Source organism: Microcaecilia unicolor, chromosome 11 (genome assembly GCF_901765095.1).
Source record: "Microcaecilia unicolor chromosome 11, aMicUni1.1, whole genome shotgun sequence".
NCBI lineage: Eukaryota > Metazoa > Chordata > Amphibia > Gymnophiona > Siphonopidae > Microcaecilia > Microcaecilia unicolor.
Genome location: NC_044041.1, coordinates 157,690,748 through 157,714,705, shown reverse-complemented (window position 1 = coordinate 157,714,705; position 23,958 = coordinate 157,690,748). Strand labels below are relative to the sequence as shown.

The following is a 23,958-nucleotide window of genomic DNA, read 5'->3' as shown; positions in this document are numbered from 1 at the left end:
CAGAGGATGTAGTAACAGCGGTTAGCATATCTGGGTTTAAAAAAGTTTTGGACAAATTCCTGGAGGAAAAGTTTATAGTCTGCTATTGAAACACATGGGGAAGCAACTGCTTGCCCTGGGATTGGTAGCATGGAATGTTGCTGCTAATTGGTTTCTGCCAGGTACTTGTGACCTGGCTTGGCCACTGTTTGGAAACAGGATACTGGGCTAGATGGACCATTGGTCTGACCCAGTATGGCTACTCTTACGTTCTTATGTATTGTGACATATTGCGAAATCAGGACAGGGAAAAACTTTTTCTCATCACTGTAGATACTCACACTTATGACTGCTCTGAGCTTCGAGCAAACGATTTATTTCCACACATCTGTGTGTATTTTATAACATACACACATAAATCCCAACTGTGCTCAAAGTCCAGCTCCTGAAGCACCTATTCCGAAGTCAAACATTTGTATGTGTAAATGCTGTTTCACCTACAGAAATGTCTTAAAATTGTCTTTTTCAATTAAGTTTTACTGATTGTAGTTTGGGACTTCTGGGGACATGGTTTGGAACTACACAACATTCTTTTGAAAATTCAAAAAGTATGTATATATTTGTACCTGCACAAATTAGCAAGTGTAAATGTGTGCATGTACCTTTTTCCCTGGGATAATTCCCGTTATGAAAGTTTTGCATATACTTTTACTTTGAAAATCCTTCAAACTCTAGTGATGATTTTCACAAATGCATGGATAGTTATAAAATTACCTGCTAAATAAACAAAGGGTTTTGAATAGGCACATAAAGGTGTCTGTAGAAATCAGATGTTTCTATTGTTTAACACAAGTTTGTGCATTTCCTTGATAGTAGATTTTGATTTTTTTTTCTTTTTGTAAACTGTCTTCATAATGGACAAATTGGGGCTGAGATGAAATGGACAGGTGTAGGCAAATCTTGTGATGCGTTGGATGATTTGAAATAGATACAGCAAAGTGGTTTTAGACAGAAATGTACCCATATGATGCCTATCTGTAGCTCAAGTGGTTTTTCTGTGTCTCACACTTTATTTTTCTACTCTTGCAGGATGCAGCTCGCTCTGCAGGTTTTCACCCCACTGGGTCCGTGGTGGCAGTGGGAACGTTAACAGGAAGGTAAATCAACTGGTGGGGGAAGGACTCGTTAGTTCTTTGGGAACGATCTTTAAGTGAACCTCTTATCCTCCCTTTAGGTGCTAGATTTTGTACTAGGAAATGGATTATAGGAGTTCTTGTGGAGAATGCTTTGAAATGATTAGCTCAGTGTGTGACATTGGCTGAAAATGAAAATATAACATTAGAAATTATTTGGAAAGAACAGAGATCAAAACAGAAGGTTTTTTTTTTTTATTAATTTGTGCTTCCTTAGCGTCCCTCCTTATTGGCCCAGAGACTGATGGGTTGTATACGCTTACCAGCAGGTGACTGAGTATTCATATTTTTTCTGAATGAGCCAAGTACTCTGCACATCCCTATCTACTACTACTACTACTATTTAGCATTTCTATAGCGCTACAAGGCCTAGTATTTTCAGGTGGCAGAGTCCCTCCTCCATTCCTTCCTCCACTGACCTTGTACCGGGTCTGTTGATTGCTTGTTCTGCCTGTAGGTAGACTAAGGGGCTCATTTTCAAAGCACTTAGCCTTCCAAAGTTCCATAGGGGGCTCAAGATTTGCAGTGGCTAGATGTTTCTGTGGAACTTTGGAAGGCTAAGTGCTTTGAAAATATGCCTCTCTATCATAAATCTTATAGGAATAACAACTCCCACCAGATTATTTATGCCAAGGCCCTATGATGCAGAACTCTGCCCAAGCAAATATTCTGGACTCTTGTCTAGGGGAACTTAGGGCCTTGCTTTTGGCACCTAGCCAAACTTGCCGTTATAGAGAAGTGAAACCAAAGCCAAAGCTGATATATATATATTAGATTTATTATAGATAAAGAAGATATACAAATATAGAATAACTCTGTAGCAATGCTTAGCAAAATACAAAAATATATAGAACTTGCTGATAATAAAAACAGAACTAGATTGCTACTGAATAGAAATTATACAAAATGATTCTTTCTGGACTACAAGGTAATTACACAAGCCTGATTTGTAACCTAAACTACGGTTCTTATGCCAAATACAAAGGTTAGCAGCAATCTCCTGACCAGGAGCTATGACGTAACCAGTCTTCCTTAGATAAACACCAATCACTACTCCCAGACAATAGAAAGTAAATCACTGTATCTCACCACGCTGTCTGGCAGCTTCACGATGAGGTAGATGCGGATTCCTTCTTAGACTCTAGCTGTCTCCCCAGCGAGTCAGTCTTAGATGTAGTGCAGGGTCTCTCTGCAGATAGCAGGTGTCAGTCACTCTGTGCCGTATTTCAGAGCTGGTATAGCTGAACCCAAAGGTATTCTCACCAGATATGCAGTTCACAGGCATTTTAGGTCTTCTCCCTTTTCTTGTCAGTCCAAACTCTCTGATGGTCTCTGACTAACTGACTTTCTTCTGTGTCCGCTTTCTTAGTACCTCTCCATCAGGTGACATCAGGGACCCAATCCCTGATCCTGTCCAGCTCACTGCATGGGCAAGAAGAGTCCTTTGTTTTGTGACTTTGAAATGGTAACTTTCTTGTCTGCATCTCTGTTTCTAACCAGGCTTTATGGTGTCATGGTCTCACTCCCCTTTCAGCTTCTCAGGGTGATAATAGGTGGTGGTTGTAACACAGACTGTCCTTGGATGGAACATGCCTGTCAGTAATTTTCCACATGCTGAAAAGCTGGATCTTGCTGACACAGAGATGTTCAGGTCAGAGGTTGTAGCAGCCATCTTGTTTGTAACAGGATGCATTAGGCTTGTATGTACCAAGACCAGCTCAGGTGAGATCACAGGGAAATACTCCTACATGCCTCAACCCCTTTGTGGGAAGGGAGCCTTGAGTGACATGGGGTCAGCCACTGTTCAAACGAGCACCGAAGCCAGGCCTTCAAAAAAAAAACAAAAAAACAGGGATTATCACAGACAGGTTTATGGTGGTTAACTCTGCCTTTGTCGTTGGAGACCTTGTTGCCTTGGAGTTTGAGGAGCCCTTGTCTGGCCTTTTAGGAGCGGAGACGGTGGTGCAGAGGTCAGCAGGAACCGCTGTTATTTTTGGATTCTCAGATGCCAGGTGTGGAGCAGCCTCTGTGGCTCTCTACACTCGGCATTACTGGCAGGTGCTGTGGCATTGCAGGGAGGAGTTCCTGAGGGGGATTCCCTCCTGAGTTTATACAGGACTTTTTTGTTGAAGTAGACAAAGGACTCAAATACAAATCAACCTATTCATCCAGCTTTTCCTACATAAGCACACAACTATGGAACGCATTACCAAAAGCTGTGAAAACAACTTATGATCACCTAAATTTCCAGAAATCATTAAAAACTAACCTGTTCAAAAAAGCATACTCTACCGACCCAACTTAAATGCCTATACCCTGCAACACAACAAAATCAAAACTCATAATGAATATATAATAACTCTTCCTCTCTACGATTCCCTAATGTGTCTGTACATGCGAACCTTATTCTACCACAACATTACTGTATTTGTTCATACCGAAATTGACGAACACCTTTACGGTACTATGTAAGCCACATTGAGCCTGCAAAGAGGTGGGAAAATGTGGGATACAAATGTAACAAATAAATAAAACAATTCCAGTAGATCTGGAGCTGGGCAAGTCCTGGGGGACTTCCACGCAGTCTAAACACCACAGGTTGGCATGCGAAGAGGAAGATTTTGAAGACCTAGGGAAGTTTATGGGGTTGGAGTCCCTTTTGGGGGATAACATGGATGTCTCTCTGTATAGTAGAGATCATGAGTTTCCTGAGGAGGGTTTTTCCTACTGCAGAGGATTTGCCTGCAGGGGAAGATCATTTGGTGTCCGGGTGTTCCATAAGGAAGTTCTTCAGGAGCTGATATCACTAGTTTCCTCCACATTGAATTTTGAGGAGGAACGGTCTGCAAAGTAGATCTGTTGGTGAAAGGGATCCAGAAGGCTGGTAAGTCTTTTTCCAGTGCATGAGGAGATTAGGGATATTGTACAGGTTCAGTGGGATACTCCGGATATGCCTTTTCAGCTGGCAAGATCCATGCTGAGACTTTATTGCATGCCTGAACAGGATAGGGCCCTCTTGAAGCTTCCCGTGGTGGATGCTGTGGTTTCCACAGTCACCAAAAAGACCTTGGTTCCTATGGACGGGGGTATGGCTCTTAAAGACAAAACCCTTGTGAAGCAGTCTGCTATCAGAATCCAGGCTCTGCAGGTTGTACAAAATGCAACAGCATGTCTACTTGTACACAAAGATCTGAACATATGGCACCAATTCTGAATAAGCTTCATTGGTTACCTGTTACATTTTGAGTATTGTTAAGTATTGGTTCTGATTCATTAACTGCTTATTCTATAGTTCCAAAATATTTTTTTAATGCCTCATCTATATACAAACCAAAGTGGGCATTACGTTCAGAAAATACTAAGCAATTGTGTGTTCCTACTAGTCATTTGACTGATTACACATGTAATCTAGCTTTTTCTGTAGCAGGGGCAAGCTTATGGAATCACTTGTCAGGACATTTAATTCTTTGCTCTAATAGATAACAATTTAAGAAATATTTGAAAACATTTCTCTATGAAATTTTTTGATGATGGCTGATCTCAGATTTATTATAGTCTGTTCTTCTAGGGATTGCAGTACAATGTAAGATATTTGCAGAAATATATTTTAATATGTTTTGTTTAACTTTATTTGTTTTATTGTAACATGCTTCAGATCAAAGTGGGATATAAATATGAAAATAAAAATGGTTTTGAGGCATCAGCTCGGACAGTACAGACAGAGTCATATGTGGAGGACTGATGAGGTGGGCGGAGAAGGTCTTGGATAGTTCGCTGATGGACCAGGAGGCTGCTAAACTGGAAATGGGATCCACATTTTTGGCGGATATTGTCTGACTTGCTCAGGGCGTCGGCGAAATAGATAGTCTCAGCCAGGCCGTCATTGTTGCTTCGAGGCTGGTCAGTGGATGCGGCCTCCAAAGCTCAGTTGAGTAAGCTTCCCTTTCGAGGGACTTTGTTCAGCGAGGAGCTGAATAACCTGGTTATGAGCCTCTGAGAAACAAAGATGCCGTGCTTGCCAGAGGATTACCCTCATGGGAGGGTTGGGGGGGGCTCAGGATTTGCAGTGGCTAGAAGTCATGCTTATGAATTGCATCATTTTTGGTCTGGCAAAGGAGGTATTCCTCAAGGATCTCGGGGTGGGGGAGGGGGTGTCAGCATCTTCAGCCCTTTCAGGGCAGCAGAAGGGGAGGTAGGGATGGTGGCCTGTGTTCCCTGGCATCAGGACGTGTTTCACAATGAAGGTGTGGGGCCCATCCTCTGGTAGCAGTAGGCACTCTGTTGCAGAGTTCTATTAGAGGTGGGCCCAGATCACATCGGACCAGTGGGTCCTCGAGGTTGTTCACGAGGGATATGCACTGAAATTCGCGTTTCCTCTACCTGACCTCTTTCTGGAATCCCCTTGTCAGTCTCATGTCAAGGCAGGAGCAGTCCACAGTACCCTCAAACAACTTCTGCAGTTGCAGGCTGTGTCTCGTTCCTGCGGATGAGCTAAGAACAGGCCGTTATTCCATTTACTTTGTGGTTTCCAAGAAAGAGGGTACCTTTCATCCCACCTTGGATCTCAAGGGAGTCAATTGGGTGCTTTGGGTTCCCAGTTTTCGTATGGAAACTCTGCGGTCCATCATTTGTGGCGGTACATTCAGGGTAGTTTCTAACATCACTGGACTTGACAGAGACATATCTCCATATCCCCATTCATTAGGCTCATCAGAAGTTCCTTTGCTTTGCAGTTTTGGGGAGGCATTATCAGTTGTTGTTTTTTTTGTGCAATGCCTTTTGATCTGGTGACTGCACCTCGTACCTTTTCTACATCAGGAAGGGATTTGAATCCATCTGTATATCGATGATTGGTTGACTCAAACAGTCTCTTATTGACTCGAACAGTCTCTTATCAAGAGAGCTGTTGGGTAACAATAAGGGTGGTGCAGTTGCTGGAGTCCCTCAGTTGAGTGATCAACACACTCAAGAGTCGCTTGGTGCTGATGCAGGTGTTGGCCCTGGACATGTGGACAGTGTAAAATTGGACTCCAAGGTACTCGATGTGATCCTCCCGGAGGCGTAGATTCACAAGCTTCAGGATCAGGTTCAGAGTCTTCACTGCAAGTCCCCAAGAGCCAGGGATTATCTTCAGGTCTTGTGGTTGATGGCAGCCTCATTGGACATGATCCCATGGGCCAGGGCTCATCTGCAACCCCTGCAGAGCTGTCTCCTATCTAGATGGAGTCATCCTGTGTCCTTGGAGATACAATTACCCCTTCAGACAGTGGGATGTAGTAGTCTGTGATGGTGGCTTCATTCTCCCAACCTGTCCAAGGGTGTTCGGCTCGATCCACCACAGTTGACGGTGGTGATGATTAATGTCAGTCTCCTGGGTTGGGGAGCTCACTGTCAGGGTCATCTGGCTCAGTGTCTTTAGTCCCGAGAGGAGGCATGTTGCTCCATCAAACTGTTGGAAACCAAGGCCATACAATTGGCTCTTCTACAGTTCCAGTCTCTTCTGGAGGGCGAGTCTGTGAGGGTTCTGCTGGCAATGCAATGGCAGTGGCCTACGTAAATCAGGGCAGAGTGCACAGTTTTCAGTTGGTGGCGGAGACGGCAGTTCTCATGTGCTGGGCAGAAAGTCACCTGGTGGATCTGTTAGCTACTCGCATAGCAGGAAAAGAGAATATGCAGGATCCAGGGGAGTGGTCCCTGAGTGCCAAGGCCTCTGACAGCATTGTCTGTAGGTGGGGCATGCCAGTGATGGACTACGGTGACCAGAGAGAACACCAAATCGGTCAGGCTTTTCAGTCGCCAGAAAGATCAGAGTGCAGCGGAGGGCATCGATGCTCTTCAGCCCTGGCCGACAGATCAGCTGTATGTCTTCCCTCCGTAGCTGCTTTTGTGGCTCATCATTCAGAGAATCAAGGGGCACAGAGGCCTGGTGATTGTGGTGGCCCCGGATTGGCTACACTGACTGTGGTATGCAGATCTGATCTGGTATGTGGATCTTTTCAGCTTCCGGTGTCAGCAGGACTTCTGATGTAGGGACCGTTGGCCTTGCCAGATCTGGCTCGACTTTTGTCTTATGGCATGGCTCTTGAGAGGGCTCGTCTGAGGAGGTAAGGTGATTAGTACTATGCTGCGCTTGCGACTGAGGTCTACCTCGCTCGCTTATGTGTGAACTTGGAGGATTTTTGAAAACTGCTGTGAAGAGCGAGACATGGTTACGTTGCTTGACTTGGTTGTCCAGGTCCTGGATTTTCTTCAGGATGACTTGGATAAGGGTTTGGCTTTGGCTTCTCTTAGGGTTCAGGTAGTGGCTCTGGCGTGTTTTCAAGGCTGTATTAAGCGGAAGTCTTTGGCCAGCCATCCGGGCGTCATGAGTTTATTCCAAGGAATGGCTCTTCATCCTCCGTGCTGTCAAGGTTTTCCATCTTTTATATTGTTACCGACAGCCTTGGTTCGGCTGCGATTTGATCTTCTGTCAACATGTTTGCTTAAGGATCTTACTCTGAAAGCATTTTTCCTGGTCGCTATCTCCTTAGCGTAGTGTGTTTTGGAACATCAAGCCCTCTCCTGTAGGGTTCCCTTTCTGAAGCTTTCTAGAGAGCGGGTGGTTTTGAGGCCAGTTCTGTCCTTCCCAAAGTTCTGATGTCCTTTCATGTTAATCGGTCTTGCCCACATTGAGGTCCACCGAGGGATCGGAGGAACAGTGCTGTTTGCACAGACTGGATGTCAGAAGAGTGTTGAAGGAGTATTTGTGTGGGATGGAGAAGTTTAGGTGCTCAGATCATCTTTTTGTTCTCCTGGGCAGTTCTTGGAAAGGTCTCGCGGCTTCCAAGATGACTATTGCAAGATGGATTAAGGAGACTATTGGGTACGCTTATCTTAGTGGCAGGACGGTTCCAGAGGATCTCAAGGCACATTCCACTTTGGGGATGGCATCATCTTGGGCAGAGTGTTTCGTTGTGCCTCCTCTGGATATTTGTCGTGCGAGGGTTTGGTCGTCCTTGCATTTTTTTTTTTTTGTCTTGTCAGGCACTACTGAGTGGATGTTCAGGCTCATCAGGATGCTGTGTTTGGTATGAGTTCTTACTGTGGGGCTCTGTGGGTCCCTCCATTAAGTTTACTGCTTTGTTACTTCCCAATAGTCTCTGGGTCAGTCCAGAGGGACACCAAGAAAGGAGAAATTAGACCTTAGCTGCTAATTTGCTTTCTTTTAGTCCCTCTGGACTGACCCAGATCCCATCCTGGTTTTTGGTACCTGTTGTGTGTATTTTCAGCTTGTGTGTGATTGGTACATTTCAGCAAGGGGGTGGACTAGTCCTGTTTTGTCAGTTTTTCCTTCAGTTTGGCAATGTTACTATGGACCACACACACCTGATTTACCAAAAAAAAAAAAAAAAAAGCCCCCCCCCCCCCAACCAAAAAAAAGTTTTAAAAGGTGCAAAGAATATTCATTCAGCCAATTAAGATAACATGTGTGAGTCCTAGCCAGACTCCACTTACGTGTGTGTACGCACCTACCTGTAAAATGTGTTATGTAAGGTGAGCGCTATTGTGTATATACATGCATACATTTACAAATGTATGTGCCATTATTCTAATCATTTGTGTGTATTTGCTCCCGGATTCTATACAGCGCTCAAAATTGTGCATGCAAATTTGGGTGTGTGCCCAATTTACAATCATAATTGAGTAATAAGCCAATTAGTGCCAATAATTGGGCACTAACAGTCAGTTATTGACGTCAGTTGGCAACAATTGGGATTTGTGTGCATTTCACTAAGCACTATTCTATAGATGCGTGTGTACATTTTTTTAGCATGCAACTGAAAAGAGGGCATGGCCATTGGAGAAGCATGGGTCAGGTTTCAGTAGGTATAAATCCTTCTCCGAGGACAAGCAGGCTGCTTGTCCTCACGACTGGGTAGACGTCCACGGCAGCCCTCACGAACCGGAAGAAAAGCCTCGCAGGAGGTAGCGCACGCGGGGCACACCCACTGCGCATGCGCGGCCGTCTTCCCGCCCATGCGCGCCCGCTCCCACTCAGTTTCTGTTTTTCCACGCTGGAGAGAGACGCAGTTTCGTCCCTCTCCTTGTCAGCCCTGGAAAACTGTTTCGCGGCCTTGTCCGCTATTTCTTTCTAGTGTACGCGTGTTCGCGTGTTTTTTTTAAACATGACGAAAAAAAAAAGTTGTAGAGAAGTCTCCCTTTCCGTTGAGTGTTTCTCCCTTTATTTTTGCCGTCGTCACAGCCTTGTGGCCGCGCGTCCGTGTTTCCTTTTTGTTGTGGCCTTTTTACCGCCACCATCGACGGTTTTGACTTCGCCGACGCGATTTTTCCATCGATGTCCTCGAAGATCCCGAGCGGATTTAAAAAGTGTGGTCGGTGCGGCCGGCAAATCTCGCAGTCCGATACTCACGCTTGGTGCCTCCAGTGCCTTGGGCCGGAGCATAATTCCAAAGCGTGCACCTTGTGTCTCGACTTGAAAAAGCGGACGCAGGTGGCGAGGCAAGTTCTTCGAGACCGTCTTTTTGGAACTTGCGCCGGCCCATCGGCGGCATCGGTGTCGACAGCGGGAACTTCGGCATCGGTACCAGTGTCGACGACTTTGGTGCCGACCATGGCATCGACCCCAGGAGCACAGGCTCCTTTGTCCCGACGACCTGCCAGCGATGGCGGCGGTGAACGGCCGAGTGGGCAACCCGCCTTGGCTGGTCCCGCCGCCCAGGGCCATCGGGACCGAACCCTGTCAGATCCGACCCCCAGGGGGCACGGGGACTCCACCTCCTCCTCGTTCATGCCGCGGAGCGCCGATGACGGACATCGGAAGAAGCTTGCAAAGAAGCACCGTCATTGGTTGCCCACAGCGCAACGCCGGGAGGAGCGCTCCCCCTCTATTGAAGAGGTGTCTGTGCAGGTCGTCGGGTACCCTGGTACCGTCTCCTGGACTCGGACAGCTTCGAGCACCGACGCCTACACCGGCTCCCCAGCCTCTCCCGACAGCGGCCCCGGACGAGTGTCTCCGAGCCATCCTTCCAGGTACCCTGGAGGGGCTCATGCGCCAGGCCCTACCGGGGGTGCTTGCGCCCGCGGTGCCATTGTTGGAAGCGCCGGCTGGCTCTGGCCCTGTGATGCGGTCTTCGACACTGGTGCCGCTTGTGGCGCTGGTCTTGATCGTCAGTCAGGTAGAATCCCCATCGACGTCGATGGAGGGAGCTTCGTCCCTGCCTGCGCGGGAGTCCACCTCTAAGCACCATCATCGAGGACGCGGTTCCTCGGGGTCGAGATGGGCCCGGTTGTGGACTGAGATCAGAGAGCTCATGTCCAACACCGAGGAGGAGGCCTCGTGGGGGGAGGAGGAGGATCCCAGATATTTCTCCTCCGAGGAGTCTGCGGGTCTTCCCTCTGACCCCACGCCTTCACTGGAGAGGAAGCTCTCGCCTCCAGAGAGCCTCTCCTTTGCCTCCTTTGTCTGGGACATGTCTGTGAGCATTCCCTTCCCAGTGGTCACCGTGGATGAGCCGAGGGCTGAGATGCTCGAAGTCCTCGACTATCCATCACCACCTACAGAGTCTTCCACGGTACCGTTGCACAATATCCTGAAGGAGACTCTGCTTCGGAACTGGTTGAAGCCCCTATCTAATCCCACCATCCCCAAGAAAGCAGAGTCCCAGTATAGAGTCCACACAGACCCGGAGTTGATGCGGCCCCAGTTGCCACATGACTCAGCGGTCATGGACTCTGCTCTCAAGAGGGCCAAGAGTTCAAGGGATACCGCCTTGGTGCCTTGGCGCTCCCGGGGCGGGAGTCTCGCACTCTGGACTCGTTTGGGAGGAAGGCATATCATTCTTCCATGCTCGTGACCAAGATCCAATCATACCAGCTCTACACGAGCATTCACATGTGGAACAATGTGCGGCAACTGGCGGACCTGGTTGACAAGCTCCCGCCGGAGCAGGCCAGGCCTTTTCAGGAGGTGGTCAGGCAGCTGAAGGCTGAAGGCATGTCGCAAATTCCTGTCCAGGGGTATTTGTGACACTTGTGATGTGGCATCCAGAGCTGCTGCCCAGGGTATAGTGATGCGCAGGCTCTCGTGGCTGTGTGCCTCTGACCTGGACAACCGGACGCAGCAGCGCCTGGTGGATGTCCCTTGCCGAGGGGATAATATTTTTGGCGAGAAGGTTGAGCAGTTGGTTAGAGCCATGGCGGCGTCAGTGGCCCACTTGAAGTCAGCCACTATTGAAGAGATTTGCAAGGCTGCGACGTGGTCATCAGTCCACACATTCACATCTCATTACTGCCTCCAGCAGGATACCTGACATGACAGTCGTTTTGGGCAGTCGGTGCTGCAGAATCTGTTCGGGGTTTAAATCCAACTCCACCCTCCTGGACCCGGTTTTATTCTGTTCAGGCTGCACTCCCAGTTAGTTGTTCTTCGTAGGTCAATTTCTGTTATGTTCTCGCCGTTGCGAGGCCCAGTTGACCCTGTTTGTTGTTTTTAGTGAGCCTGGGAGCTAGGGATACCCCAGTCGTGAGAACAAGCAGCCTGCTTGTCCTCGGAGAAAGCGAATGATACATACCTGTAGCAGGTGTTCTCCGAGGACAGCAGGTTGATTGTTCTCACCTTCCCTCCCTCCTCCCCTTTGGAGTTGCGTTTTTCTCATTCCTTTCCTTGTCATTTAATTGAGCGGGAGCGGGCGCGCACGGGCAGGAAGACGGCCACGCATGCGCGGTGGGCGTGCCCCGCGTGCGCTACCTCCCGCGAGACTTTTCTTCTGGTTCGTGAGGGCTGCCGTGGACCTCTACCCAGTCGTGAGAACAATCAGCCTGCTCTCCTCGGAGAACACCTGCTACAGGTATGTATCATTCGCTTTGTGCCCAGTGCAAATCCTGGCACTACAAGCTATTCTATAAACAGCTCCCAACTCAGAACACCATTATAGAATAGTGCTCAGCATTCACTTTTTTTTGGCACCCAAATTTGGTTGCCATTTACAGAATCTAGTCCTCGGTGTATATAAATATTGCATCCACATGTGTTAACGATATTTATATGCCATTTAGATTGACTCTAGGAGTCTATTTTAGAAAGGCACATTGAAGCCAGTAAAAAGATGTAAGAGCCTTTACAAAACTGACTTAAAATAAGTGAAAAATCCCAAAAGACACCTAAGTGTCCTGTTGCAGAACCTGGCCCAATAAGTTCAGCCTCTCAGTCACAGAACTATTAACCAACGCACCCATTCTGGATACCATACCTTGTAATTCTTGGAGTTTCATACAGATAATCCCTAAGGGGATTTGTCTTCAGCAGGATCTGATTTGACTTTTTTCCCCCTCCACAGGGATGTAATGTCTGTATTGAGTCATTGTGAGATTATACTTCAAAATATTGTGAAGTTTTGGGTGTCACCTCTCAAAGATATAGTGGAACTAGAAAAGGTTCAGAGAAGGGCAACCAAAATGATAAAGGGGATGAGCACTTTTCTTATGAAGAGAGGCTAAATGGGGCTTTTCAGCCTGAAGAAGAGATGTGATATGAAGGACATTTATAAAATTTGAGTGATGGGGACTAAGTAAATAGAGAACAGTTATTTACACTTTCAAACATGAGGGAATACTCCATAAAATTAACTGATAGTATATTTAAAATGAATTGTAGGAAATATAAGTTGACCAAAATAATAGTTACACTGTGGAATTTGCTGCCAGATAATGCTGGGCTGCCAAGAGACGCCGCAGGGCCTGAGGCAAAAAAATGCACCCCCCCCCACCCCCACCCCAGTGCTGCTGCTATCCCCGCCTGCCTGCCACTGACTCCCCTGCCACTATTTCACTTCTTTCCCTCCTCCTCTTGGCAGTGTTCTGGCTGCAGGCAGGTTCAACAATAAAGCAGCTTACCTCTGGCTGGCCTCCGAAGTGTTTCCTCTGCTGTGTGTCCCGCCTATGCGGCCACAGGAAGTTGTCAGAGAAAGCGGGACAAAGCAGAGGGATCACATCCGAGGCCAGCTGTATTTTTTTCTTTTTTGCTGCTGCCAGTAGCTTGCAGGAACACTGCCAAGGGGAAGACGCTTATGGCTGGGCCCCCCCGCCTCTTGCCCCCCTCTCTTGGCGGCCCTGAGATAATGTGATCAAGATTAGTAATTTAGCTGAGTTTTTAAAAAGGGGGTTGGTACTTTTTTTAGTGTGCCGATCCATTAACCATTATTTACTTGCAGAGCTTTGTGTCTCCACCTCCTGATTGAGGGAGGGAACACCATGGAGTGGGCTCTACTATTTGGAATCCAAATGACCCAGAGTGGACTTTTCCTGTTGGGCACTCCAAATGACCCAGATATTGGTGCATCAAGCCCAATATCTGGAGTCCAGATATTGGGCTTGATACATCATTGTTCTGACCAGCTAGATGTGACCCCTAGCTAAAGATGTTGCTCCCTTTCTCCATGGGGTTAAACACCCTCAGCTACTAGAGATGCCTCTGTTTTGGACGAAAAAAACATCAAAGTTTCTGCTTGAAGTGGATTATCTGGCAGTGTTTGTACAATTTAGCATGATTATGTTTGTTTGTGTGATTTACCACTTGACTGTGGCCCCCTTTAGGTGGCTAGTAATGGATACGCAGACCAGTGACTTGGTTACCATCCACACAGATGGGAGTGAACAGATCTCAGTCACCAGCTTCTCTCCAGGTAATTTTAAACATACTGGGTAGGAAATTGCTGAGGAAGCCAGCTAAGCAGACAGGGATGGTCATATTGATTAACAGCTTTGTCTACAGATTCTTCTCCCTCCTGTTCCTAGGGTGCATGCACCCTCTGCAGCAGGGCTTGCAGGTGAGTCAGTCCTGGCTTTACCCTAGTGCATACATGGAGATGTGCCTCCTCCTTCATATAAGGCAGAGATGCATGATTCTGGTTTTCAGAAAGCTGCAAGTGCACCAGGATTCCATGCATCTTCAGCCTAAGATAGGGATGGGCAATCACGGTCCTCGATCGCCACAACCCAGTTGGGTTTTCAGGATTTCCACAATGAATATGAGATTGATTTGTATGTATTGTTTCCATTGTGTGCAAATAGATTTTATTTATTTATTCATACTTGTATCCCACAATTATCCAAAAATGAATTTCGGTTTAATGTGGCTTACATTTAAGAGGAGTTAGAGATTACATTGATTCAATTACATTTACAAGGTTGTATGATGCTGTGTTTTACAGTGGTCAACAAGATAACTATTTATTGCGTATGGAATAGTCATTGGGTTTCTTGAGAAGATATGTCTTAGTTAATTTCTTAAATGAAAAGATGCGTTACAGTTAGAAGTTATCTTATGCATATTCATTGTGGAAAATCTTGAAAACCCGACTTGGTTGTGGCCCTCGAGGATCATAGTTGCCCACTGTGATCTTCTGTCCAGGTGGTATATCAAGATTTTAAATAAGCAAGCACCCCTGGTCTAAGAAAGTAGATTAATGTTCATATTTGGTTTACCTTGAATACCAGGCCTAGAGGGTTAGACTTTGGGAAAATGAGAGCTACCAGTCTGACAGCACAGGGTTAAACCATGACTGAGAGGCTGATGCTCAAACACCAGTGTTAAAAACCAGTACCTGGTTTGGGTGTACTTTATTGTGAGGAATGCTCAAAGGACACAAGCGTGGGTGTTGATGTTTGCGCTAAAGATGGTGGCAAATTGTATTGACATGTATTTAAATGGCTGTTAATGAGGTCAGTAAAGTATTCCTTCCCAATGCACAATCGAAAATGCCGCAATGCACAGAAGGAACTGATGGATCTAGTGCCGAAAATTTAGTGCTGGTCAGGAGCAGCGTAGAAGGTTTTCAGGAGACTTCTTGTATATTTTCCCCATTGAACTGTGGGTTTTGTCTTTTGTAAGTGGAAGGAAGCCCATGCAAGTTTAAATGCTGATAGTGAGAAATGTGTGCAAGTCCAAGCAAAACCAAAAGTGAAAGCACACATTAGCACCTGTTTTTCTGTGCTTAAGTGAGCCTTTCAAACATTTAGTGCAAACTTTTTGGAAGGCTCATATTTAAAAGCACAGGGGAACAGTGCCTATGTGTGCTTGCGCTTACGGGTTTGTCTGGTTATGCACACAAGAGCCACACTTACTACAACACCTTTGTGCGCATATTCAAGAGATGTTCCTCCATTTGTTAGCACAAATTAAGCGCACATATTTTGTATATGATTTCTTCTGAACATTGCATTGCTATGTTTCTGCATTACTTTTGTGTTATGGGCTTTGCGTTTTGCACCTGGTTTTGAGCGTCAGCCCTTGAATTAGAGGTATTGATCTTCAAGGACGTTGAATCATGAAAAACAGGGTAGTATAAAAAATGTGTAGGGCACACCTGTCCTTTTAACTCGGTGACCGCATATGGAGGTCATTGTCCCTCAGATATATTCTGACATGCAGTTCCTTCACAATCCTTTCCTGGTTTTGATGCAGAAATTACCACTATTGTTAGCAGAATCTGTGGTTCTTCAGGAGTCAAACACCACACACCAGAATGAGAGAGAAATCTTCTTTATTTGCCAGCAAACAAAGTAGGACATCAGCGCTAGCTCTCTCCTTCTCTTCAGCTCTCTGTGTTTTGTCTCTCTCGTCTCTCTGTGTCTTGGCTCTCCTGTCCTGTCTCTGCTCCTTCTCGTCTAACGTAAGCTGCTTCTGTTCTCATTTATATATTGTCCTAAACCCCTCTAGCCCCCCTTTGTCACCAGATGGTAAGGAATAGATTGATTACCCTGTCTTGAACTAATTATCTCTACACATTTACTCAAAATATCAGTTACATAGGTTTCAGATATTTCCTAAACTGACCTACGACCTGGGGCCTCTCAAACTAGACAATGTGGCACCTATCTCCTGCATTTCATTATTATTAAATTCTCAGATTCCCAGTTAACTTCATACTAACTGCTAACTGAACTCTGGCATTCATTAAGGGGCCAAGGGGCCAGTCTTGCTTAATGGCACACAGACATGGTTTGTTATTACTTTCAGAAGACCAGTCCTACACTTAGCTATAATCCATCAAGGAGAAGAGTTGACTTTTCCTGACCTCTTTCACCTAGCTAGGACTGTGGATAATTCAAACCAGATGATGACCTCTTAAACTGCAGACAAATCTCACTTGAAAGTCAGACACTGAATTGAAAAGATATTTTACATAGAGAAATAGAACTTATTAATTAAACAGAATAAAACATATTTTAAAATAAGCAGAAATCAGAATTCCTTATAAGACAAAATCTAAATTATCTAGAATTATTTAAATCTAAACTATCTCCTCCTAAACAGCATTCAGCCTAATCTTTTAAAACTGCTTGCCTGCTGATCCCCTCGAGACTGTCCAGTATGCCTTACTTAGAATGGCATCCAGATGTGGTTTAATAATACCTATGAACCAGCCTTAACAATCCATCACTCAAAAAGGGACAAAGAAAGTTTTATTTCTCTCTGACTTTTCTAACCTCTAGTCTAGCAAAAGCTAGACATTTGAGTAATTAAAACCAGATGGCATTCTACCACTTTACAGGACTGAACCAAAGTTAAACAGAATTAACAAATTAATATGATTTCTCTGTCCAGGCTGCCTCAGTTTGAGAACCAAGCCTAATCTAGTGGTGGTGGTGGGGGGGCTCTCATGCCTACTTTGGTGCTATTATCCTAGTTGAAATGTAATAACCCTGTCCTATCATCAGAAAACTAAGAACAAACCTTTCCATTTCTTGGACAACCCAGTCTGCATTTAGTTTACTCCATCTGACTTAGTCCTTCTCTTGTGACCATCTCTGGGCCATTTGGGGGTTTTCGTGGTGGCTTCTGATATGCATTTGGAGTACATCATAGTAAAGGTGGGTAGTTCTCATTCTGTTTGGTTTCCTTTTCTGGTTCAGGAACTTGATTGCTACATCTGGTTCCAAAGCCATGACTTCTGAGACACCATGAATGATCAGTGTTATTTAGTAATGTGTATGGAGCTCAGTAGCTGTCTTATAACCACTCAAGGGGAGGGGCAACTTTCCTACTGGCTATTTTGAGGCATGATCCATGGGTACGTTTCTTGTAGATATACAGTTGCATGTTCCACAGATAGTACCTGTGAACCTTGTAGGTAATTCCAAAGGGAAATGAGCAATATAGTTTTCCTTTTTGAAAATTAGCTAGAAGCTCCATGGGTGCATGGTACCTTTTGGACTTTGTAGGTAATTGGCTTTTTGAAAATTGCTTCCATATTGAACAGTTTACTGTTTTATTTCTTGATATACTGCAAATCGTAAAAACATCTAGGCAGTTTACAATTAGACATAAAAACTCAATTAGTAAAACGCATAATAACCACATTCTGGGCGAAGGTGACGTACAGTACACAAGAGGGATATTGCAAGAAGGTAGAACCTAATTTACAATCATTCCTTGGTAATAGGGATTGGGAAAAATAAGAGGATAAAAACAAAAGGAAAGGATCTATATGTGTTACTGTTATGGGTATGCCTGAATAAAAAGAAATGTTTTAAATGCCTTCTTAAATTGTAACAATGAGGGTTCAATCCAAAGGGTAAGAGGAAGGCTATTCCAGATGGATGGGACAACAACACTAAAACAGGATTTCTGAATTGTCTAGCCATATCTGACAATGAGATGGAACAATAAGGAGATTTTGATTATAAAACTGCAAGAGATGCATGAATAAGTAGGCCAGATAAGAATGAGGGATTTCTGGAATGCAGCATCTGATGAACATCTGATGCAGCATCTGATGAGTAGCGGTTGAATATTTATAAATGGTACAAGAGGTTACTGGTAACCAGTTTTCAGAATGGAAAAGGGGGGTAACTTGGTTAAACTTTTATTGTGAAGTAACTTTATAGCCACATTTTGTATGAGTTGTAACCTCACTTGAGATAGAGGAAGGCCATGATAAAAGGAGATACAGTAGTCCAGTTAGCTTAAGTAGAAGGGTCCAAAGAGAAGACTGTTCAAGTGTAGACATAATAGAGTGAATTTGCAGTAAAGTGTGAAAACAGTGACTATATTTTTCTTTGTTTATTTTAAGTTCTTTGACTTTTCTGTATCCCTACAGATGGAAATTTCCTTGCTATTGGGTCACATGACAACTTTGTTTACATCTATGCCGTGGCAGAGCGTGGCCGAAAATACAGCCGAGTAGGCAGATGCTCGGTAGGTGATAGTAAACAGCAAGCATGCTCTCCACTAGGTACTCAGCTGTCACTGTCCATCTCATTCTGTAACTTGGTGCCTGAGGTTAGGCACCGATTGTGTAAGTCATAGAATATCCCCTAAATTCTGTATACGGCGCCTGAAGTTCTGTGTAATTTGGCTGCATGGTTTTATAGCACCGATTTTTAAGGCGCCATATATGGAATTTACTGCGTAAGTGCTAGTATTCTATAACTTATGTGTACAAGCTGCTTACCCCCCGAACTCTATATATGGCACCCAAATTTGGGTGTGTTGATCCAAGATGCGTATGCAACTTAATTGGATAACGAGCCATTAATAATTGGAGGCTAGCAACCAATTATTGATAATTGGCAAGCAGTTAGGATATGTACATGCATCTGACTGCGTACCATTCTATAATATTGGGTGCTGCAAACTCAAAAGAGGCATGGCCATGGTAGGGGCATTCAGAAAAATTGAGCATTGTCATAGAATATGGAGGTTCTGTGCCTAACTTGCACGCCAGGATTTACACCAGTGCTTATCGCCAATTTTTTAGAACCATTTATAGAATGCTTTCATTAGTGTGTAAGTGTGATGGAGGAGTACATGTGAGCAGGCCATGGACAGGTGTCCCAGTTATATGCATAACTTACAGAATACTGGAATTTACACGGTTAAATGCTGTATTAGGCAGTAACAGTGAGTAACTGTTCACACTGACGTCTGCTATCTAGGCATAGAGATGTCATTATAGAATTGCTGCTCAGCATGTGGCGTTGGCATACCCACATTGTAGGCCAATTATAGAATTGCCTATGAATGAATTCCTCCATGTAAAGCTACAGACCAGCCCTGACAATTCAAAGTGGTGCTTGACTAACTTGAAACTTCTTTCCACCTCCGAGCCATGTCCTATAGGTATCGGGGACACTATATAATTGCATCATCTGGTTAAAGTTACTTGTAAGTATCCAGTTAGCTTCAGTTGGATATGCAAGCTCAAGTAATTAAGACTGTGGCATTGAATAGACTTGGTTCAAGTTATTTATTTATTAGGATTTATTTACCGCCTTTTTGAAGGAATTCACCCAAAGCGGTGTATAACAAAAATAAGTCAAACATAAGCAATTGCCAATTTCAGCAGTAAAAATATTCAAACAGAAATACAAAGTATGGCATAGTATGCTACATTACAATGTCAACACATATGAGGTTCAACACTGAATGTTACACCTTTCTGACGAGAACCAAAAAGCAAAAAAAAAAAGGGGGGGGGGGGTGAACAAAGACGCTCCAACACAAGTTAGCTGGATAGGTTGTCTGATTATCTTTAGATCTGGCATTTTTCTGCAGAAGTAGCCAGTTAGCATCAATATTATCTGGCACCGAGGATTTTATTTTATTTTATTTATTTATTTGTTACATTTGTATCCCACATTTTCCCACCTATTTGCAGGCTCAATGTGGCTTACATAGTACCGGAGAGGCGTTCACAGACTCCAGTGTGAACCAATACAAAGTGATATTGTGGTAATAAAAAGTTCATGTGGAACAGTCAGTGGAAGAGTTGTGTTATGTCCATTACATACTTTACTTTTGTTGTGTTGCAGGGATCAGGCATTTAGGTTGAATCGGTAGGGTATGCCTTTTCAAACAGGTTAGTCTTTAGTAATTTCCAGAAGTTTAGGTGGTCGTACGTTGTGTGTTTAGTGTTTAGTGTGTTTAGTGGCATCTGGAAGTTATCTGGTTACCGTGGATATTTAGTGCCATACCCAGATAACTAACAAGGTATAGATAGGACTGCATTTTTTGTGTCCCAACATGTCTAGTTAGTTGTCCAAACACCAGCACTGAATATTAGCAGTGCCCGGATACTTTCTGTGACCGCCCCAGCACAAACAAGATAGTGCTGTCGCAGTCTGCCCAGATATTCAGCAGCACTATCTGGGTAAGTGCCACTGAAAATCCAGGTATGGCACAGTCAGTGGGATTTATCCAGGTAGAAGAGGGTCCTACCCAGACATCCCACTGAATATTGACCCTCTTGTTGCCTCCCTAGGCATGCTCTTGATTTCTCTTCCCCCCCCCCCCCCCCCACCAAACAGTTGATCCTAGTGGAACCTCATCTATGGGCTTACTGTCCAGGAGATCATGTAACCCTTAAGGTGCTGCTAGACTAGAGTTCATGGGTAACCTTCATAACCATGAGACAAGGGATTAACAGTGCTGCCGTCTACAAAACCACAGCTGGAAAAACAGAATTATTTCCAGTGATGCCTTTCAACCAGTCACTACCTATTGTGGCATGAAACAGCAAACTGCACCAGTGGAAATAAACCAGCTTCTTCATTGATATCTAAGACACTAACCCAACATGGCACCACGTTTCACTCATTGGCTGACTGCTTCAGGCAGGGGCGTAGCTCCAGGTAGGCCTGGGTGAGCCCAGGCCAGCCCAATCTCGGCTCAGGCCCACCCAGGTAGCCAGCAGCTGTCCAGTCCTCTCTGTCTAATTTTGTTTTTAGTGCAGCCATTGTAGTGCTACACACTTGCGCCGCTACTCAGTCGCTCATTCCGAGTCCCCATCCAGGTTTAATCTGAAGTTTCTGAACTCTGCTGCTTTGCTTTGCTCCTCCCCCTCATGCACGACGGTGCCACAGTGCTGCATGGGAAGGGAAACTGTGCCAGCTACCGTCGCGGTTCCTTTCCTCCACTCTGCCCTGCTTCTTAATGAAGATCAGCCTTATTTTGTTGATTCCACCCAGGCCTCAGCACTCCCCCGTGGCCCCACAACAGCACACATGGAGCGGAGCACAATGATTGTGCTCTGAGTTTGCACCACTATCTGCCACCACCATCGAAGCCCTGCTGCTCAGGCCAGGTAAAATAAATATTTTTTTTTTAAAGACTTTTAACATCGTGTACAGTGTAATGGTGGGTGGGGGTGTGCTCTTCACTGCCTAGGTAAAAAAAAAAAAAAGGTATCTCTCTCTCTCTCTTTATATATATATATATATATATATATATATATATATATATATATATATATAATCCGCCCTCGCGTCAAAATGCGATGACGTAGAGGGCGGGGCGGGGAACGCACAGCGCACGAGTTCCAGAGATTCAGTGACAGCAGCGGGGAGTCCCACACATTCAGTGACAGCAGCGGGGACAGCACTGCGAACTTTAATCACAAACTCGCAACCAAGTGACTGAGGGAGGGAGGTTAGGGAGAAGGGGGGTGTGGAACTTGGAAGGGAGGGATGGAGGGGGGGGGTCTGGAACTCGAGAGGGAGGGAGGGAGGATGATGGGGGGGGGGGGGGGATTACCTTGCTAGCGCCCGTTTCATTTTTTTCCAACACGGGCATTTCTTACTAGTATTTAATAATATATCTTTCTTCACTAGGCAGTGAAGAGCCCACCCCCACCCAGAAGCCCACCAACAATAAATTTTTATAATGCTCAAGTTACAATCTAAAAAAGGTTGTATATTTTTCATGTGGATGCCTTGGTGGGTTTTGGGGGGTATATCTCTGCAGTGCCCGGTTTAAAATTTAAAAAAAAAAAAGTTTTAAAAATTTAATATAGGCAGGTTTCTGGTTGGAGGTGGGCTCTTCAGTGCCCAGGACATTAAAAAAAAAGTCTTATATTTAATGCTGGTGTCCTTCATGGTGGGGGGAAGAGATGCCAGACCGTGGGAGGATGGGTAGGGGGTAGGACAAGGCTGATGCTAGGCTAAAGGAAGGGGTGGGAGGCTAGGGTAGGGCTTAGCTATGGGATGAATGATTGGGAAGGGCTGATACCGTGCAACGGGGATAAATGGGGAAGAGGGTAAGGTAGAGAAAGGAAGGGCTGATGCTGGGCTATGGAGATGGATGGTGGGTTAGAGAAGGGAAAAGCTGATACCAGGCTGAAGGGCAGGAATGGACTAATGCCAGGCTACAGAACAATTGCTAATGTTTGGTCCTCTATTCTGTAATTGACGAGAGTTGGTATGTGCTCTGCATGTGACCAAGGTGAGAGATTCTGCTGGCATATAGTTTGTGTCAGATTGTAGGAGTCTGACTTTTCCAATGGGAAGTGTATTGCTGTTATGTATATGCACTGCTGCCTTTATAAAAGTACTGTTATTGGTATTCATGTTCAGAATTGGTGTTGAGATTTGCAACCTAGGCTCTAAGAAGTTTCTTTACAGGATTTAGTGTTACTTCACAAAGTACCTGACAGTTAAAGGGATTTTGTATTGCTATTATTGAGGTGCTACCAGAATTTGAATACATCTTTCCTGTGTATTTATATTGCACGCTCCTGTCGTGTGTTTCGAGGTTTGCCACTGTAGTAGACTTAAGTCTGGTCAATTTAAAGATATGGGAAAATGTAATTAAAAATATTGTTTTTTTCTGTTATGTATGTGGTTTACGCCAAGGGCATAGCTACGTGGGGCCACTGGGGCCTGGGCCCCCGTAGATTTGGTCCTGGACTCCCTTCCACCAACCCTCCCCCGCCTTCGCCGTGGGCTACCTTTGCTGGCAGGGGACCCCAACCCCCGCCAGCCGAGGTCCTCTTGCTTCCCGCGCAAGGCTTCATTCTGTTTCTGACGCGTGCAGGACGTCAGACTCACAGAAACAGAACAAAGCCTTGCAGATCAAGGCTTCTTTCTGTTTTAGTGAGTCTGATGTCCTGCACATACAATGTGCAGGACATCAGAAACAGAACGACGCCTTGCGCGGGAAGCAAGAGGACCTCGGCTGGTGGGGATTGGGGTCCCTCGCCAGCAAAGGTAGGCGGCGGCAGCAACGGGAGAGGGTTGGCGGGGGGGGGGGGGCAAAGTTGGTGGCGGCGGGGTCTGCAATTGTGGGGGGGGGGGGGGTCGGCGGCGCCGGGGGGGGGGGGGGCTAAAATGTGCCCCCTCACTTGGGCTCTGGAGCCCACGCCCGTGGTTTACGTTCATGCAGCTGTTAGGCAGACTACTTAGAAATCCATCATCAAGTGCATTCTAAGGCCTTATTTTGTAGTATCCCAAGAAACACTACTCATACCTATATACATAGTGCCCACCCATATTAACTGGGCCCCCCCAAAATGTCAAGTCTGGCTACGCCACTGGGGGAAAAAATATATAAATACATAACTGACTGACTGAATCCATAAACACGGAAATAAGTAACAACAAATAACAGTAAAACCAGTGGCGTAGCCAGACTGCCAATTTTGGGTGGGCCTGAACCCAAAGTCAGTGGGCACAAAATTTTCTCTCTACCCCCCTCCCCCATCAAAATTTAGTCACACTAATCAGATGCATTTGTCACACAGGGGTAAAGTGCTGCTTTTCAGTGCATCAGGTTTCAGAAAATAATTTATTTAATAGCCTAACACCCTTTTCAATGAGCTTTCAGAGACCAAAACCTCCTGCCTCAGGTCAGTATAATGCTGTTACGGTATCCTCTTCTGACCTAAGGAAGTATTGGTTTCTGAAACGTTATTAACACAGGTACCATATTACTTGATGCTAAATTAAAAATAAAATTATTTTCTTTACCTTTGTTGTATGGCCATTTACTTTTTCTCATTGTGTTGCTCCC

The 23,958-nt window shown here is 45.3% G+C and overlaps 1 protein-coding gene across 3 annotated transcripts in view; it reads left to right on the top strand.

Annotated features, from left to right (window-relative positions):
- The window catches only part of EML2 (EMAP like 2), a 312,721-nt gene that overhangs the window by 238,721 nt on the left and 50,042 nt on the right, over positions 1–23,958 (top strand). For all 3 annotated transcript variants that reach the window (XM_030218113.1, XM_030218111.1, XM_030218112.1), the window contains 3 exons: positions 1,069–1,136; positions 13,764–13,852; positions 18,272–18,369. In XM_030218113.1, coding sequence (XP_030073973.1) covers positions 1,069–1,136; positions 13,764–13,852; positions 18,272–18,369 — 255 coding nt within the window. The remainder of the gene's footprint in view (positions 1–1,068; positions 1,137–13,763; positions 13,853–18,271; positions 18,370–23,958) is intronic.